Here is a 20496-nt window from a genome sequence, read left to right as displayed (position 1 = left end):
GGCCTCAGGATCTCATATCTGATCTTTGCGGATGATGTGGTTCTGTTGGCTTCATCGGGTGAGGGCCTCCAGCTCGCACTGGAGCGGTTCGCAGCCGAGTGTGAAGCAGCAGGAATGAGGATCAGCACCTCCAAATCTGAGGCCATGGTTCTCAGCCGGAAAAGGGTGGAGTGCCCACTCCGGGTCAGGGATGAGGTCCTGCCCCAAGTGGAGGAGTTCAAGTATCTCAGGGTCTTGTTCGCGAGTGATGGGAGAAGGGAGCCGGAGATCGACAGACGGATTGGGGCTGCAGCTGCAGTAATGCAGACGCTGCACCGGTCCGTCGTGGTGAAGAGGGAGCTGAGTGTAAAAGCGAAGCTCTCAATTTACCGGTCGATCTACGTCCCTACCCTCAACTATGGCCACGAGCTGTGGGTAGTGACCGAAAGGACGAGATCACGGATACAAGCGGTGGAAATGAGCTTCCTCCGAAGGGTGGCTGGCATCTCCCTTAGAAATAGGGTGAGAAGTTCGGCCATCCGGGAGGGGCTCAGAGTAGAGCCGCTGCTGCTCCACATCGAAAGGAGCCAGCTGAGGTGGTTTGGGCATCTGACAAGGATGCCCCCTGGGCGCCTCCTGGGTGAGGTGTTCCAGGCATGTCCCACCGGGAGGAGGCCCCGGGGCAGACCCAGGACACGCTGGAGAGATTATATCTCTCGGCTGGCCTGGGAACGCCTTGGTGTTCCCCCGGATGAGCTGGAGGAGGTGGCTGGGGAGAGGGAGGTCTGGGCCTCTTTGCTTAGGCTGCTGCCCCCGCGACCCGGCTCCGGAAAAAGCGGATGAAGATGGATGGATGGATGGACTTATAATTTGCACCGATGTTTTTTCAAAATTCTATACGTAAAAATTGAGCGAGAGCCCTCGGTGCGCCTGCTCGCTGCTGAAGTCAAAGTAAACTTTATTGTCATCTCCGCTACATACAGTCCAGTCTATAGAGAGACGAGACGACGAGGCTCCAGTTACAGCAGTGCAAGTAAACAAACAATAAATATAAGAAGAGTAAGAAAATAAATATACACTTTAGGACTCGGGGTAAAGGGATCAATAACAATTTAAAATTTACAGTTTGATGATTTAAAGTCTCACACACAACCCGTCGAAAGGGGAGGGGGGCCTGCTGCTTCCAAATAGAGCACATTTCATTTATAATGTTATAAATCCAAGCCCATTATGTATTGAATCCTGGGTTGTGTGAAATCTCAGAAATAAAGTGAATCTGTGAACTAAGGTGTAGGTGTGTTAGGTTATGTTGTGGTGATCCTCGAGTTGGGGGATTTGTGTTCATACTGGAGTGCAAAATTAAAACCAAGATGGACAAGAAAAGTTCAAAGCCATCAGGTCCTCAGTTTAGAAAAAAGAGAAAAGAAGAGGAGGAGAAACGAGCAAAAGATACAGGTAAGCAGATGTGTGATTGGATAATGGCATACTCTCTCTCTCTTCATATGTGTGTGTTTCTCTGGGGAAATTCAGTATGGTTCCGACAACAGCTTTATGTTAATGTATAATCCTTAACATGTTTTATGTGTGTGTGTGTGGGGGGGGGGGGGGGGCAGAGGGAGTGTTCGCCCGGGGTGCCAAACAGGCTAGGACCGCCACTGTCTGGATGGCAGAGTAACGCTGGTTTCTTGTCATTTTTTCATTTATAAAGCAGCTGCTCTTCTGTAACACTCAGTGTAACCAGTAGATGGCAGCAGATTTATACTGAGCTTCTCCTCCAGGAGGAGGAATGAAGTAAAAGAACAAAACTTGGTGACCATGTGGTGACAGAAGCCGGTTTTTCTCCTCTTTTACTGGTAATTGTAACATTGTAATTAGGCTTCTTTTTTTTGGCTGTTTTTGTTTTGAATAAACAAATACAAAAAGGAGAAAAAAATTGTTTCTACTCATGAAAACATTTAAGCTGCTACCAGAAACTGACAACTTTTAAATCTGTTGTTTGTTTGTTTTTCCAATGTCAGCTGCTTCCTGGTATATTTATTGTTGAGTAAGGAAGTAAAACTCTTCAGCATCAAACACACAGTGATGGTTTTTCAGTAAAGCGCACTTTAAAAATGTAAGTAAACTATAGAATACATTGTTTGACTTGTGTGAGTCGAATTGAGAGAGAAATGAAAGTGAAACACATAAAAATCTCTGTAACATGTGGATGTCCTCTGGTCTGAGGTGCTGGGGGGACCAGTTAGAGACCAGCAGCTGGACGTCAGTGGTTGGACTGGTGGACTACTTCAGTGAAGAGTAGACGACGTCTTGGTTTATATCTGACCCTGATAGACTGCAGGTCATAACTTCTTATCTGAAGTTCAGTTCACCTGACGCTCGGACCGGCGGCCGCCTCGGGTCTCTCCTCCTCCCCTTTCCCTCCTCCACCTGCTGCCTCCACCACTTGCTAATGTTAATGAATCTGTGGAAGCTCCGCGACAGCCACCACACAAAGTAACAAATAACGACCTTATCTAAATCCCAGTAACGGTTAACACGTTCCTGATTTTGTCATAATAACTAGTTACCGTGCTCGTTACCACAATAATAACGTAGTTACTGTAACGCGTTACTTAGTCCCCACACTGGACCGACACAGCTCTGCAGCTCTCAGCCTCAACACTGGATCCTCACAGAGCTGTGTGCTGAGCCCCTGCTCTATAATCTGATGAACCCTGATGACACCACAGTGTCCAGGACAAACCACCTGATCACTGACTTCAAGAAGAAAAGTAACAGACAGCTGGAACCACAAAGAGAGGGTCAGGACTTCCTGTTTCTGTAAGTTTACCTCAGGCAGAAATGACCCAGGGTCTAAACACCACAGAGCTGGTTAAGATGACACAGCAGAGACTTTCCTGAGGGTCCTCAAGAAGATCCCCATACCATGGCTCCACATGTTAGCATGTTGCTTCTGTGTGTGGTTTTGCTGTTGCACAGAAAAAGGAGCTCCACAGGGTTACTGGATGGCTTCTCCCAACTCTGGAGGTCCTACATAGTTCCTGCTGTGTTTACTCACTGCTGAGTAAAGTGCAGCTGGATCAGTGTCTGCACAGTAAAACACACACAGAGGACGTCACTGCAGACAGAACAGCTGAGAACAGACATGAAACTGCTGCCACTCACAAATCTTTATATGAAACACTCAGAGTGTTTTCAGCTACTGCTCAGGTTATTTTAACTTCATGTTAAAATAGTTTAACATGAAGTCAAATGTGAGATAAACAGACCTGATAAAGGAGGAACTGAATGGTTAACATTCAGTTTCCTCAGAGCAGCTGAATGAAGCTGTGAGGAACCGAATGTTAGTTAATTGCACAGAACATTAAAGAAGTGAGTTATTAAGTATATTTTCATATTTAGTAAATATGATAGCAGTCTTTGATCTGTCAGAGGTTAAAGAAATGCTCTTAATGATAATAACAGATTGCATGTATATAGCGCTTTCTAGGCACCCAAAGCGCTTTACAATTGGTTCACTCTAACATTCACACACTGGTGAAGGCAAGTTACAGTGGTAGTCACAGCTGGGGCAGACTGACAGAAGCGAGGCTGCCATATCGCGCCATCGGCCCCTCTGGCCAACACCAGTAGGGTGCTGCAGCCACTGAAGGAGCTGCTCAGGGATGACGTCTACCACCAGCTCCTTGGTTTTATTAGTGTTGATCTGGAGGTAGTTCCGCTGGCACCAGTCCACAAAGTCTCTGTACTCCTTGTCGTCCCCATCAGTGACGAGGCCGACTATTGCAGAGTCATCAGAGGACTACTGCAGGAAGCACTGGGTGGAGTTTGCAGTGTAGATGGTGAAGAGGAATGGAGCCAGAACCGTTCCCTGTGGGGCCCCCGTACTGCAGACGACCCTGTCCGCCATACATCCCTAAGTTCTCACATACTGTGGTCGGTCGGTGAGGTGGTCCAGAATCCAGGTAGTGCGTTGATGGTCCACTCCTGCTTGTCCTTCAGGACTGTGGGAAGATTGGTGTTAAAGGCACTGGAGAAATCAAAGACCATGATTCTCACAGTGCTCCCAGCGGTCTCCAGGTGAGAGAGGGAACGATGTAGGAGGTGAATGATGGCATCATCCAGTCCAGTGCCAAGTAAAGCCGTCTTCCTCTGAGCACCAGCTTTTCTATTGGTTCAAACACAGAGGTGGAGGGCTACGTTTTCTCTTTGTGAAAAGACAACTTAAAAAAAAACATTCAAACATGAAGCTTTTATCTAGAAAAGCTAAAAAAAAAATGTATCATTGAGTAGTTTTTCAACATAATTTGAGTTTTTGTGGTAAATATTTATATGTACTTATATGCCACAATTTTACTCTCTTAAGTGCTTTCTGTCTAACATTCAAACTGATGGATGCATCAGACAAAAACTTAGGTTTTGTATGTTGTCCAAGGATATTTGGCATGCAGACTGGAGCATCAAGGGATCAGTTCACAAGCTTTATAATTAGTGGATGATCTGCTCTACCTCCTGAGATGAAGCCACTCCAGGAATGCCAACAATTATCCATCTGTTTAATGGAGACATCAATTGTCCCCTTGTGTCAACATCTTGTAGTTTGGTTAATGAATAAATGTATTTCCTCACACATGGTTTATTTATGGCCACTAGAGGGAGATGTTGGACTTTAAAGACTAACATGGATATAAACAGATCATCAACATTTCTTTAATATTTTGTCAATAATAAAATGACAGTAATGTGATTACAGTAACAGTAATGTGATTACAGTAACAGTAATGTAAAAAAAAAATCACCACCATCTGAACATTTATTTATTCGATGGACTTTATTGTTACCAAACAGAACTGTTCTGGACTCACACGTCCAAGTTAACCAACCACCAACATGTACAGATAAAGAGCAACAATCATAAGTTCATCTACTTCACTGATTCTTTGATGTGCAGCAGGTTTTAAGCATGACAGAGATTCTCTGCTACGAGCGAGTTGTTAAGCCGTACACTAGACAACACTAAGCACTAAACAAAGCTCCAACTGTGGGTTTTAATCAGTGTCGGTCAAGTTACTTGAAAAAAGTAATCAGTAACTAATTACTGATTACTTCCCCAAAAAGTAATCCCGTTCCTTTACTGATTACTTATTTTCAAAAGTAATTAATTACTTAGTTACTTTTTAAAAACATGATTTACAACCTGAATAGGTGATAAAGTGATAGATCTTTCAGCCCAATTCTACTTTTTCTGCATAATCATCATACAAAATGTAATCAAATGGAAAAGTCTCTTTTTAAAACTTGTTTTATTAGTTTTAATCTTTTAACTTTATGCATCAAGCAAAAATTTAATTATATGCAACATTCTCTGACTGGAAGAAATTTGTTTAATATTTAAACCTATTTTCTGCACATTCCAGCACATAAAATAATTTTTCTTTTGTGTTTACACTCAGTCTTTCAAATAGATGCAAGTAAAACACAGCAGAAAATAAATAAAGTCAAAGACTAGCGGTCCTGTTGCTCTATTTTCACCTGTAAAGCAGGAGTGGGGGTAGGCGGAGGTTTACCCTGGTGCAGGTGTGCAGCGGTCAGTGGAAGAATCCGCGAGTTTCTCTGTGAGTTTCCCATTACGTCGTAGCTACTCGGTGCTTGTTTGGAAGTTTAGGGGTTTTTTTCGCTGTAAAAAGAAGTTTTCTTCCCACGCACAACGGACACTAATGTTTTTGTCACTTTTTATGGAATCAAACTCAAAGTAAGGTCAGTACTTCCACGCTATAAACGCTGCACGCTCATACTCTCTCTGCACTCGATATATGATCCATTGTTGATCTGCACACAGCTGTTGTCACGAACGTCGCACTCGCTTACGTCACTGTCATGAGACATTCTCGCAAAAAAATCACGTTTTTTTTTGCAATAGTAATCCCTTACTTTACTCGTTACTTGAAAAAAGTAATCAGATTACAGTAACGCATTACAAGTAATCAAACGTAACGCGTTACAAGTAACGCATTACTGCCCATCTCTGGTTTTAATGTTATGGACATGTGCATATGTTATTTGGAGAATGTATAAATGTTGCTGTACTTGATTCTAATCTGCTGTCAAGTCTCATACACACAAAAATTGCAGTTACTAGAACACAGAACAAACACCAGGTAAAGCTGTTCGATCAATAAAACTAATTTCACCTGAGACAAACTGAAGTGATTTACACATCTCTGTTATCAGGCTGTGGGACATAAAGTTTAATGTTTAAAGGGGTCCAGTGTAAAGATCCACAGCTCTAATGTGCAGCCGTCACCTTAGAAATAAACAGCAGCACAGAGAGTGTGCTAAGTGGTTAAAATATTTCTCATCACCATCTGATAATGTCACGGCAGTAGTAATACAATGGCACTTTTTTTGCCGGGGTCCTCAACGTAAAAAGCAACGCTGTGAAAACGCCATAGATGGGACTGTATTTAAGTTAGAATATCGCGGCGCTGAAGGGTATGTGTATACCATTAAATATACCGAAGGGACAGTTGTGCTTAGTGTAGATTGTGGCGAGGGATTGTTTTGGGGGGAACCCCAAAGCATCTCTACCAAAAACTGGAAGCTCTTCCGGACCGTAGTGTGTGCGGACCTGGACAATGTGGGCTTCCCAGAGGTGCTGTATGTTTCCCAGTGGAACAGTGCATCAGGCCCTGAGCTTTACAGGGTTGAGGCTGATCGTTTCAATCGCAACCCTGAAGACTTTATTTTTCTCAGTGTATATGATGACAGGGATAGTCTTATTGCTTCCAGAGGGCTTGAAAACTGGAGGTTAAATCCTTACCCTCTAAACCTCGAAGAGCGCACAAGATGGTTTAAGGACTTGTTTTTTATACAGTGGTGCGACTGGAGAGGTTTGTCGCGTCTGTTTAGCCAGATTGACGACGCGATCAAGAGGGACAGACTCAACACTGCGTACGAGAGTATTAGAAAACGCCTTGTTTTTGACGATCTGGCGAGTTGTCCGAAGACTGGTTTGCCTGCTACCCTGTGCAAACCTAAAATCATAAGACCTTCCGACAACTAAACAATAAACTGGTAGGTTTAATGTGCGGGTGTGTGTGTGGGGGGTTGTGTGTGTATCTATGTGACAAATTAAGAGCTTGTGGTTTTCATTTTACAGAGCATGACACGCCGTCGTGGGACCTGTCAGAGTCACCATCAATAGGGCTGCTAATCCCGACCCCCCAGACTCCACCACCCTCACCATCATGCTCGCAGGACCCCCTCATATCAGACCTGTGGGAGGAAACTGTAATCGACATCAAACTCGCAACTCTCCACCTGTTGATGTTGGCGCTGAATGAGTTTCTACAAGAGACATGTTACGGATGCCAAACAGGCCACCCCAGTCAGGTGCAGCACAGCTGCTTGCAGGAATTGTCTGAGTATTTCTTCGACACCTACTATGACGATGTGATGATAAGGCTCAAGACTGACCGATTCATCCCAGCCATCTGGCTGTTTGTACGCTCATACACCGCAGATGGGACTGGAACACAAATCCGCAGAGTTGCAGAACACCTCATGTGTGAACTGAGATCAGAGCGAAATATAGTATGCACCATTAATGACAACATTGTGGACCTGCTAGAAGCAAGTACTTGCGCCCGACGTGTTAAACCAGCCATGCTCCGCATGATTGGAAACTACTGGGCTGGGAGACACATGGTTTAATGTGTGCTGTTCAAGTATCCATTGTCTGTGATTGTGTCTGTGTGAAAATTAAATAAAAAGACGTGTTAACACCAACTTCTTAGTCATTTGTGGTTTGCACAGTCATGGAAAGCACATTGCATAAAATATATCATGATCCAGCCCATCCTGCGGGGTTGGCCAGTTTAAATAAGCTACGTATAGCGGCAGGGGAGGCATCAGGTGTAACACCTCCAATATCTCAGGTCAAACATTATTTAGAACAAGACGACACTTACACACTCCATAAACCTGTGAGGATCCATTTCCCCAGAAATAGAGTATTGGTGACAGGGGTCGACAAACAGTTTCAAGCCGATCTGGTTGACATGTGTGAATATGTGGCAGATAATGATAATGTGAGATATCTGCTAACATGTATAGATGTATTCTCAAAATACGCATGGGTTAGATGCCAAACAAACAAGACAGCGAATGTTGTATCAGCTGCTTTTGAGGATATACTTAGTGAGGGTAGGATCCCTGTGAAACTACAAACAGATGAAGGCAAAGAGTTTTATAATACAACCTTTAAACAGCTAATGAAGCGATATAATATCAAGCATTTCTCAACAGCTAGCGAGGTTAAATGCAGTATTGTCGAGAGATTCAATCGTAGCTTCAAGGGTAGAATGTGGAAGTACTTAACATCAGCCAACTCCCGGAGATATGTAGATGTCATACCAGATCTCACACAAGCATATAACAATGCTTATCACAGATCTATCCAAATGGCTCCGGCAGAGGTGAATAAGGATAATGAGAAGTCGGTCTTTAACGCGCTGTACAAAACGAGGCCTCAGAGGGAACTGCGCTTTAAATTTAATATTGGCGACACTGTACGAATATCAAAACTGAGAGGAAAGTTTCGAAAAGGATATGAGCAGACCTACACCGATGAGATTTTCACAGTCAAGGAACGTATAGGGAGACAGCCCCCAGTGTACAGACTAGCGGATCTAGCAGGAGAGGTATTGAAAGGGTCATTTTATGAGCCTGAGATACAACGTGTGGTTGTTGATGAAAACAAAACATTTAAAATTGAAAACATATTGGCTAGAAAAAAAGTGGGTCGGAAAAAGCATGTGCTAGTGAAATGGCTAGGATGGCCCGACAGCTTTAATTCGTGGATTCCAGAAAAAGACATCGTTGAGGCGTAATTAACTCAGATGACGCAGCTCTACACACATTCATTCAACACTGAGCATAGACTGAGAAAGCATGAATAAAAAGAACAACAACAATGCAGGCTTCTATGTAAGCCTCTTCTCGAATGCTTCGGCGCATGTTTACCCGGGTAATAAGATATCTAATTTTAGAACAAAGCTAGCAAAACCTATTGTTTTGGATCAGCCGTATGAGGTCGCTGTTATAGAGATACAGTACCCACGCATATGGATGTCTTTTCCACAATCAGATTCGCAAGTGGAAATTCATGACCCAGTCAAAGATGGAACCATCGCCGTAACCATGATCGAACTGTCTGTGGGTCATTATGCATCTGTGGAACAGATAATAAAAGAATTTAATTTTAAATGTCAGCAGTACCAAACCACTGGAGACCTTAAAATGCAATACAACACAGTTACTAACCATGCCTGTGTTATGGGACCTAGGGGCACTATTCTCACATTTAGAGGGAGACTGGCGGAAATCCTAGGATTCGAAACAGGAGAGCCGTTTGTACTTCATTATAAAAACACATTCAATTCAATTTCAATTCAATTTTATTTATATAGCGCCAAATCACAACAAAAGTCGCCTCAAGGCGCTTCATAGATACAGAGAAAAACCCAACAATCATATGACCCCCTATGAGCAAGCACTTTGGCGACAGTGGGAAGGAAAAACTCCCTTTTAACAGGAAGAAACCTCCGGCAGAACCAGGCTCAGGGAGGGGCGGCCATCTGCTGCGACCGGTTGGGGTGAGAGAAGGAAGACAGGATGAAAGACATGCTGTGGAAGAGAGACAGAGATTAATAACAGATACGATTCAATACAGAGAGGTCTATTAACACATAGTGAGTGAGAAAGGTGACTGGAAAGGAAAAACTCAATGCATCATGGGAATCCCCCGGCAGCCTACATCTATTGCAGCATAACTAAGGGAGGATTCAGGGTCACCTGGTCCAGCCCTAACTATATGCCTTAGCAAAAAGGAAAGTTTTAAGCCTAATCTTAAAAGTAGAGATAGTGTCTGTCTCCCGAATCCAAACTGGAAGCTGGTTCCACAGAAGAGGGGCCTGAAAACTGAAGGCTCTCCCTCCCATTCTACTTTTAAATACTCTAGGAACAACAAGTAGGCCTGCAGAGCGGGAGCGAAGTGCTCTAATAGGGTGATATGGTACTACAAGGTCATTAAGATAAGATGGGGCCTGATTATTTAAGACCTTGTATGTGAGGAGCAGGATTTTGAATTCAATTCTGGATTTAACAGGAAGCCAATGAAGGGAAGCCAAAACAGGAGAAATATGCTCTCTCTTTCTAGTCCCTGTCAGTACTCTTGCTGCAGCATTTTGGATTAACTGAAGGTTTTTCAGTGAGTTTTTTTGGACATCCTGATAATAATGAATTGCAGTAGTCCAGCCTGGAAGTAATAAATGCATGAACTAGTTTTTCAGCGTCACTCTGAGACAGGATATTTCTAATTTTAGAGATGTTGCGCAAATGGAAGAACGCAGTCTTACATATTTGTTTAATATGTGCGTTGAAGGACATATCCTGGTCAAAAATGACTCCAAGGTTCCTCACAGTGTTACTGGAGGCCAAGGTAATGCCATCCAGAGTAAGAATCTGGTTAGATACCATATTTCTAAGCTTTTCAGCGCCGAGTACAATGACCTCAGTTTTATCTGAGTTAAGAAGCAGAAAGTTAGTGGCCATCCAGGTCTTTATGTCTTTAAGACATTCCTGCAGTTTAACTAATTGGTGTGTGTTATCTAGCTTCATGGACAGATAGAGCTGGGTGTCATCTGCATAGCAGTGAAAATGTATGCTATGTCTTCTAATGATGCTGCCTAGGGGAAGCATGTATAATGTAAACAGAATTGGTCCTAGCACTGAACCCTGTGGAACTCCATAATTAACCTCAGTGTGTGAAGAGGACTCTCCATTTACATGCACAAACTGGAGTCTATTAGATAGATATGATACAAACCACTGCAGTGCAATACCTGTAATACCCACAGCATGTTCTAATCGCTCTAATAGGATATTATGGTCAACAGTATCGAATGCTGCACTAAGGTCAAGAAGGACAAGCACAGAGATGAGTCCACTGTCAGAGGCCATAAGAAGATCATTTGTAACCTTCACTAAAGCTGTTTCTGTGCTGTGATGAACTCTGAAACCTGACTGAAACTCTTCAAATAAACCATTCCTCTGCAGATGATCTGTTAGCTGTTTGACAACTACTCTTTCAAGGATTTTTGATATGAAAGGAAGGTTGGAGATTGGCCTATAATTAGCTAAGACTGCTGGGTCTAGAGATGGCTTTTTGAGTAAAGGTTTAACTGCAGCCACCTTGAAGGCCTGTGGTACATAGCCGATTATTAGAGATAGGTTGATCATATATAAGATCGAAGAATTAATCAATGGCAGGACTTCTTTGAGCAGTTTTGTAGGAATGGGGTCTAAAAGACACGTTGATGGTTTGGAGGAAGTAATTATTGAAGTTAACTCAGAAAGATCGATTGGAAAAAAAGAGTCTAACTTAACATCAATGGAACTAAGAGTAGCTGTAGATAATATTACATCTGTGGGATGATTATTGGTAATTTTTTCTCTAATGATAAAAATTTTATTTGTGAAGAAGTTCATGAAGTCATCACTAGTTAACGTTAAAGGGATGGTTGGCTCAAAAGAGCTCTGACTTTTTGTCAGCCTGGCTACAGTGCTGAAGAGAAACCTGGGGTTGTTCTTATTTTCTTCAATTAGTGATGAGTAGTAAGCTGTTCTGGCTTTGCGGAGGGCTTTCTTATAAAGCAACAAACTATTTCTCCAGGCTAAATGATGATCCTCTAAATTTGTGACACGCCATTTCCTCTCCAGATTACGAGTCATCTGCTTTAGGGTACGTGTTTGAGAATTATACCACGGGGTCAGGTACTTCTGATTAGAGACCTTAGTTTTCACTGGAGCTACAGTATCCAGAGTCGTACGTAGTGAGGAGGTGAAATTATTAACAAGATAATCGACCTCTGTTGGGGTAACGTTCAGATAGCTGCTCTGCTCTGTGTTGGTACAGGGCATTGACGATGATAACAGTGGCTGGATTATATTCTTAAACTTAGTTACAGCGCTTTCAGAAAGACATCTACTTTGATAAAGTCCACTCTCCACTGCTGCGTAATCAATTATTGTAAATGTAAATGTTATCAAGAAATGATCAGACAGGAGAGGGTTTTCAGGAAACACTGTTAAATGTTCAGTTTCTATGCCGTATGTTAAAACAAGATCTAGAGTGTGATTAAAGTGGTGGGTGGGTTCTTTTACATTTTGAGAGAAACCAATTGAGTCTAACAACAGATTAAATGCCATGTTGAGGCTGTCATTTTTAGCATCAACATGGATGTTAAAATCACCCACAATAATTATTTTATCTGAGCTCAGAACTAAATTAGATATAAAGTCTGAGAAATCAGACAGAAACTCTGTGTAAGGCCCAGGTGGACGATAGATGATAACAAGTAAGACTGGTTTCTGAGTTTCACAGCTGGGGTGGACAATGCTAAGCATCAGGCTTTCAAATGAATTAAAAGTCTGTCTTGGTCTTTCATTAATTAATAGACTGGTGTGAAAAATTGCAGCCACACCGCCCCCTCGACCTGTGCTTCGAGATTTCTGGTAGTTAGAATGACTCGGGGGTGTTGATTCATTTAAACTAACATAATCATCCTGCTGCAACCAGGTTTCTGTAAGGCAGAGTAAATCAATTTGTTGATCAATTATTAAGTCATGTACTAACAGAGACTTGGAGGAGAGAGACCTAATATTTAATAATCCACATTTCACTGTTTTACTCTTTGGTTCAGATGTGGATACTGTATTGTTCTTTCTTTGTAAATGTTTAAGTTGTTTGTTGCTGGTTTTTAGTTTGTTTTTTGTCTTTTTGGAAGCAGACACAGTCTCTATGGAGATGGGTTTTTGGGGGGGTAGCAGGGGGAGAGAAGCTGCAGAGAGGCGTGTAAGACTGCAACTCTGCTTCCTGGTCCCAACTCTGGATAGTCATGTTTTGAGGGGTTTAATAAATTTGTCGATATTTCTAGAAATGAGAGCTGCTCCATCCAAAGTGGGATGGATGCCATCTCTCCTAACAAGACCAGGTTTCCTCCAGAAGGTTTGCCAATTATCTATGAAGCCCACATCGTTTCTGGGACACCACTCAGACAGCCAGCAATTTAAGGAGAACATGCGGCTAAACATGTCACTCCTGGTCTGATTGGGGAGGGGACCAGAGAAAAAAAAAAAAGAGAAAACTACAGAGTCCGACATTGTTTTGGGGCCCCGCACCCCGCAGACATATACGGGGGAAAATATAACATCTTTATTTATGCAGATATCGTTGATTACCAGCTTGTGGGTGACGCCCACGCGAGGCTATTAAGAGCTATAAATATCACGGACGATGACCGCCGCTTGCCTATTCTACAATTTGACAGCCCACACTACACACCTGTGTCAAAGACATTGATCGACGACATAGAAATTGATTTGAAAGACGATCGAAATCAACACATACCCTTTTTATACGGCAAGGTGTTTGTCAAGTTACACTTCCGACCGATAACCCACCATTTTTGAAAAAAAAAGGATGGCCGTCTACAACACTGATGACTCAAAATATGTAAAATACTACTTATCACAGGCTGGTGGAGAGCTCGGAGGGTATGTTGGGACCAGTACGCAATATGGGTCAGGGCTGGGTGGGTTGTTCCGCAGCTTGTTTAGATTTGCTGTACCACTGTTTAAAAAAGGGGTTAGCATAGTCAAACCACACCTAAAAACAGCCGCATCGGGCATAGTGTCTGATGTCATAACCAACATAACCAGACCCTCAACCACTAAGCAGGACGGTAGCGGATTGTATGTGTATACGCCCAGACCATCTAAGACCCCACCCCCAGGGCAGCCGTTGTCTAAAAAGCGTAAAACCACAAAACCTAGCAAGAGAGCTAGCAAACGGACACCGCCACGCAGAGTGAAAAGACCCAGAACCAGTCGTTCAAAAACTGCAGCGTTTGACATATTCTAAATGGCACTGTTACACAGTCATTCTGGAGAATGTGTAAAAACAGAGCTGGACCTGTTTACAGTTCCCTACACACAGACTAGCATTGAGAAAAGTACATTTATCAAAATCCCACCTGTATCTGCAATCACTGATGGAGGACCGATCGAGTTTTACATCTCATCGTCCGGTGAAGATTACCTGGATCTAAATGACTCATATATCTACACACGTGTGAGAATCACAAACGCTGATGGCTCAAACCTGGCTAGGGACGCTAATGTAGGATTTATTAATTATCCTGGATGCAGCATATTTAGTCAAGTTGATGTTAATTTGGGAGACCGACTCATTAGTCAATCATCCAACACATATCCATACAGAGGTGTGATAGAATGTCTTATCAATTATAATAAGGACACTTTAGACACACAGTTCAGCACCGGGTTATTCTGTAAGGATACATCATCACACATGAATGACACATCTATAGAAGGAGAGAACCAGGGCCTGGTGACCAGAGGCGGCTACACAGCAAATAGCAGTATTGTTGAATTGATTGCACCAGTACATGCAGACCTGTTTTTTCAAGAAAAACTGTTACTTAATGGAATCGACCTGTCACTGAAATTTGTGCGCTCTAAAGACGAATTTGCTCTCATGACAGCGGATGCCAATGCATACAGAGTTAAAATTGTCTCAGCCAGTCTCTTTGTCAAGAAAGTTAGTGTATCACCGACCGTCAGACTTGCACACAGCAAGGCATTGCACCATGCAAACGCAAAATACACGGTAGACAGAGTGTCTTTAAAGACCTTCTCCATACCTGCAGGGGCTAGAATATCAACAAATGACAATTTATTTATGGGTAGGATACCTAAATTTGTGATCATTGCATTTATAGACAATGAAGCATACACAGGCTCCTACCAGCGTAATCCATTTCATTTTGAAAACTATTACACACATAGGATGCACCAAGAAAAGCGGTCGGGTTTAAAATCATGTGGTAATGTTGATTATGGAGATACATCATCAACGTGTTTGTGTTTGGCTCTTCATGTGTGAAAAAACATTCCAGGCGTTTACGCCCTTCTGTGTGGTAATAGATTACAATCTTAATGTTGAAGCGCTTCTCAAATTTACTGACATCGGTGAATGATACTTGCTGTGTGTCACATAGACCTACTTCAGCATGCATCCGTTTAGCTGTAGCGAGTTTTTCTAACTCAGAGGCTGATGAGTTTAATGAATGTGCTATACATAGGGAGAAGCACAAATTGTTGTGTGTGTTGTTTGGTGTGTATAAATGTCTGCCTTTCTTTGAGAGAATCTCATCATAAGGGATTTGTGCCAGTCTTAAGCGAGCCCCACCACTACTGTTCTGAGCTACCGTGACAATAAACTCTAATTCATCATCACCGATAGATTCATCATTACACAGCAAATCCAGCATGTCCAAATTAACACTGTCAGATTTGATTTCAACACTTTTAAAGTGTCTATATGGGTCCACACCAGAGAGTGTTGATTTGACTCTTTTTGGAGAGTTGGTACGTTAACTCTGATTTAGTGTTAAACGCCAAATCTCTCTGGAGTTGATAATTTAACACTTGGTGTTAAGAGTTTATATATTAACTCTCAAAGAGTATTTTAGTTTAACTACGTAAGAGTTATCTTCTAATTAATTCTAAAAAGCGGGAATTTTACTGTTCTGAACTTCTAGAAATTTCTTTTGGAAATAAACATTTACTAAAAAGACGCAATGGTTTTTGAAAAACATTTATTCTGAACTGGGCACCACAATTTCAAAACATTTTCTGAAAGATGTAACAGTGTACATGTTCTCACTTTCATTAGAATTTCGTTTATCAAAAGGTCTGACATAGGTGAGCTGGTAAATGCAAATAACAGCATTCTCATCACTTATTTCAATAAATACAAAATACAATATGCATGTCCTTCATTCATCACTTTGTGGAACTTCAACGCACTTCTGCTCTCCCCCATATTCCATCTTCACAAGCATATCCTACGTGGAGATTGAATAAAAATTAGTTGACACTAATTAATGGCACAAATCAATTGCAGCACAGTAAAAAAAAAAGGAATCCTCTTTGAGACATTACTTGTGTAAAGTATTTTCCCAAAAGACAAGGACACAGACAACAGGTAATACTGAACTAAATGTAAAACCTCAACCTTTTTCATTTTTACCTAAACCGTGTGCACAAAACTCTGGAGGAATCTGAATGCTAACGTAGAACTCAGTCGGGACGTCTGCTACTGCTGTCTGCTCGTTTTTTATGGGAGATCGTTTTCAGGCTTCAAGTAGCACCATTATATCAACATTTCACATTCTAGACATTGTTTTAAGTGTATTTGACCAAGAAATTTGACTGAAAATTCACATGCAAGCTTTTTTCAAGGCTGTGGTATTTGCCCGCAAACAATACCTTTCAGCTAGCTAAAACAGAATATTATGCTATCAGCGAGCAACACGGCTAATGCCTTTCACACAGCTTTGTCTCAACTCCAAAGAGCCACAGAAGTAAAAGTTAATAACAATAATTGAAACAATCTTTGAAAACATGACTTACCAAGCATGGCAAACAACTCAAATATGTAGAGCAAAATGTTCTGAAACGGCTTCACTTCAGCTTCGATTGGAGCCGTGCTGGGGGCGGAGTCTGTGAATTTACTCTATTGGTGTCATAGCCCCTGTAGGAGTTCAGAGTTAAGAGGTCAAGAGTTAATGTTTCCATTGTAACACCTCCAGATTTGAAATAGAAACACTCATTTTTAACACTCGATTTTAACTACTATCATTTTACACCTCAGAGTTACATTAAAAGAATGTGACTCTACTTAGAGTAAAATTAACTCTAAGACTACTAACACCAAAACATTTAACACTTTTGAATTTGCTGTGTACTCTGCATAACTTGTGCAATTCGATCGAGAAACAGCTCTGGATCATACCGATCATCAGCGTTTAAAACAGCCTGAACATCTGAAGCCAGCGAGGGGCCACGCAGGACCACGTTTAGAACACTGCCCTGTTGAGATCCAGCCACAGCTCGGTCTACCACATTGGCTAAGCACTCGCGCACTCGCTCAGGTACTTGTTCTGGATGATCAAGACTTATACCCCTAAAATCAAGGCGCTCACGCAATTCGCGAGCATTAAAATTAGGTATCTCTCTAATGTGTGGCTGGGAGCGCCTGCCAGATCCAGATTGCACAACGGGCTCAATCACGATAGTATCACTTTGTGAGAAATTTACAATGACTGAGGGGGTGTGTGGTGTTGCAGCGGTGCCCGGACACGCATGTGTGTCTGTAGTACTAGTAGAAGCGGTAACAGACTCAATAACACCAGCAGCAGCAGCAATACGGTTAGCATCAGTAACAACAGTGGTCCGAGCAACACCTGATGTACTATCACTATTATTAACAACAACAATAGCCCCATCATCAATAGCAGGCGTAGGAACAGTCTGACAAGGATGTGCATCAGATGAGGCTGATGCAGGCACATTATTAAGTCTAGCTATAATATCGTCTAATTTGTTATCTGTTTCTTCAACCCACTGCATAAAAGTCTCTAAGTCAAAACATCTAACAGGAGTGGAGGTTCCGTTATTATGCTTAAATAATTTATTTGGAGGGTCCATGGTCTGGATTTTAAAAGTCAGGGACTTGAAATTTTGCTGCAGATGATGTCTAATGTACTACACACTTTTTTTATGAATTTGATAAACTGTTGGCTTTGTATCTGTGCTTCTTGGTGGTATTGATTGAGTCTAGCTTCAATCAAACATAATTTATCAACTAATGAAGCTATATGACTCTGTTCAACAGGTTGAGCGTCTGAAACCTTCATGTAAGCATCATACGCCGCTGATATTTGAGAGTCTGTTATACCGTCGTCTTCAAAATCTATGTGTGAATCAATGCTATTTCTGACACATTCAGGTGTGGTGGGTATATGAACAAGATCGAAATCTGATATACTGTACTCAAAAACATCAGAGAAATCCCGAGGCAAGCACTCACTCGGGGGTGTTGCAGGTCCGCTGATGAAGATCGCTTCTGATTCTCCACTGTTGCACAAAGCTCCAGGTTTTTGTTGTTCTGGGAGGTCGATACTGTTTAAACATTCCAAAAACGTCTGGAGTACGGTGTCCTGATCATTATGAGGAGGGGTACTGTGCTGCAGTCTGTGAAGATAGATATGTGTTAGAACATTTATACATGTACCCATTTCAAACAGAATAAGCGTGTCTCCCTCTCTATCTCTTTTTATCTAATTTATATATACCTATGCTTACCTTGTAGTGTGTGCTATTCCTGACGGCCCTGGTTCTCCGCACATAAGGTTCTCTGGCGTGGCTCTGTATGTGTAAAACGGTCGGTTTTAGAACATTTGGAATTGTTTAAACCCATTTGCTGTTTTTTTTAAAATACACAATTATACACCCCGTTGTATACATACCTTTTGTAAGGATGGGCTCTGTGGTCACGGTGTCTGAATGTTTTCCTGCTCAGTTTGTTAACCCTGGAACAAATCAAAGAAAAACTCTGTCATTATATAATTTAAAAGAATCGCAAGCTTAAAACATACATACGATTAAAAATCGCGTAATTCTGTACACACCTTGTGCCTGTTAGAGAAGTTGTTCCATCTGTGAAAGCCCCCGTTTCTAAAGAAAAGGGTGCTGTGCCGTTCTCCCGAACTCCTGAAAATTAAGCTTTTGTTTTAGGAAAAAGATAGTTTGAATATCCTATAATATGTTAACATAACACTTTTAAAAATACAATAATAGGTTTTGTTTTACTTACCGTTTAAGATGTCCATGTTATAAAGAACGATGATAGTTTTGATGATCTCAAAGAAAGTGGTGTTGTCGCGACGAATGCAGAGTTCACCCTGAGCCTAGCATAGGTCTCAGTTAAATACCTTCTCCAGGAACAATGCCAGTACACAACTGTTTCACATCTTAAGGTTCACACTCCCATGCTACTTCCCAGAGTCCTCCAATAGATGAATGTGAGGTCCTCTGACGTTCCTGTTTCCCGCCAACATCCTTTCTACCATTTGTCTAGGCGGCTTTGTCTTAGTTCAACATTGCGAAATCCCAATTTTTAAATAAAATGATCGCATCAACCCTGGAAAGAAACCCAGTAGATGTGTGAAAAAACTAGTTAAATTAAAACTAGGGGGATTGATTAAATAAAACGCTTGTGAACATGCCGACATTACCCATTCAGAAGAAATTCCCACTTGTGCCGTTTTTAAAATAAATTGCATGCATCGCAGCAAGCTGAGATATTGTCAGATTTATAAAATTAGTCTAGCCTCAATACACACCTGTTTCACACCTTAAGGTTCACACTCCCTTGCTACTTCCCAGAGTTCTCGAAGAAACAAAAGACACCTGCTCTGGAGGTCCTGTTTCCCGCCAACAACCTTACTACACCCCCCTACCATTTGTCTAGGCGGCTTTGTCTTAGTTCAACATTGCGAAATCCCAATTTTTAAATAAAATGATCGCATCAACCCTGGAAAGAAACCCAGTAGATGTGTGAAAAAACTAGTTAAATTAAAACTAGGGGGATTGATTAAATAAAACGCTTGTGAACATGCCGACATTACCCATTCAGAAGAAATTCCCACTTGTGCCGTTTTTAAAATAAATTGCATGCATTGCAGCAACCTGAGATATTGTCAGATTTATAAAATTACTCTAGCCTCAGTACGCACCTGTTTCACACCTTAAGGTTCACACTCCCTAGCAACTTCCCAGAGTTCTCGAAGAGACAAAAGACACCTGCTCTGGAGGTCCTGTTTCCCGCCAACAACCTTACTACACCCCCCTACCATTTGTCTAGGTGGGAAGGGGTGGGAGGTGTGGGGTGGGGGTGGGGGTGGGGGGGGGCAAAAAAAGTGCCATTGTATTACTACTCACGGCGAGTAGAGTGAGCCGTGTAGAAATAATAAAGGAGGATCCAAACGCAGGCACTTGTAAAGGTGTGAAGGTGGTTTATTAAATATGAAATAAATATAGACAAACAGCAAATGGAGCATGAACTAAACTAGACTGGAAACAACTAAACTACAGAGCACGAACCTGAATGAGGACAACGGCCAGCAGGGAGAACACACAGGTGAGACATAGTGGATACACAGACGGACCAGCAACTACAAGACAGAAGACGCGACTTAAATGCACACAGAGAAACAGGGAGATTACACACAGGTGGGGAACACAGCTGGGAGTAATCAACGAGACGAGACAAGAGGTAAAACTGAACACTCACATGAGACGCAGACCTTCACAATAAAACAGGAACAAGAAACCATCACACAAAGACGCAGACTCGACACTGAGACACAGACAGAAAATGACACATGGAACTTGAACTAAACCTGCAAAAAACACGAGAACACAAAATCTACAAACTAATCCCTAAACAAGAATAACTGAAACATAGATTCATCATCATCATCATAAGAAAAGAATCCAAAATGCAAAAACACACCAAAACATAAC

The 20496-nt window shown here is 42.0% G+C and overlaps 3 protein-coding genes across 3 annotated transcripts in view; 1 reads left to right on the top strand and 2 right to left on the bottom strand.

Annotated features, from left to right (window-relative positions):
- Window positions 1-20496, bottom strand: part of LOC148103433 (low affinity immunoglobulin gamma Fc region receptor III-like) — a 54432-nt gene that overhangs the window by 15893 nt on the left and 18043 nt on the right. The window lies entirely within an intron of this gene.
- LOC148103435 (uncharacterized) lies at window positions 6269-7042 on the top strand. Its single transcript, XM_087839480.1, has one exon. It carries the CDS (start codon window positions 6269-6271, stop codon window positions 7040-7042), a length of 774 nt encoding a protein of 257 aa, XP_087695606.1.
- LOC148103434 (uncharacterized) lies at window positions 17596-18800 on the bottom strand. Its single transcript, XM_087839479.1, has 5 exons — window positions 18785-18800; window positions 18600-18681; window positions 18438-18500; window positions 18274-18336; window positions 17596-18162 (listed from the first exon to the last, which is right to left on the bottom strand). The coding sequence occupies exons 1-5, from the start codon at window positions 18798-18800 to the stop codon at window positions 17634-17636; spliced, it is 753 nt and encodes a 250-aa protein (XP_087695605.1). The 3' UTR covers window positions 17596-17633.

This window comes from Neolamprologus brichardi, chromosome 3, assembly GCF_056152115.1.
Source record: "Neolamprologus brichardi isolate AB-2024 chromosome 3, ASM5615211v1, whole genome shotgun sequence".
Lineage (NCBI taxonomy): Eukaryota > Metazoa > Chordata > Actinopteri > Cichliformes > Cichlidae > Neolamprologus > Neolamprologus brichardi.
This window is presented reverse-complemented; position numbering and strand designations above follow the sequence as displayed.

Excerpts from the sequence above, each read along its gene's own strand:
- LOC148103435 (XM_087839480.1), top strand. The coding sequence starts at position 6,269 with ATGTGCAGCCGTCACCTTAGAAATAAACAGCAGCACAGAGAGTGTGCT.
- LOC148103434 (XM_087839479.1), bottom strand. Across the intron at positions 18,501-18,599 it reads ACTTCTCTAACAGGCACAAG|GGTTAACAAACTGAGCAGGA; the intron begins GTGTGTACAGAA and ends GATTTGTTCCAG. Across the intron at positions 18,337-18,437 it reads AGAGCCCATCCTTACAAAAG|AGCCACGCCAGAGAACCTTA; the intron begins GTATGTATACAA and ends TTACACATACAG.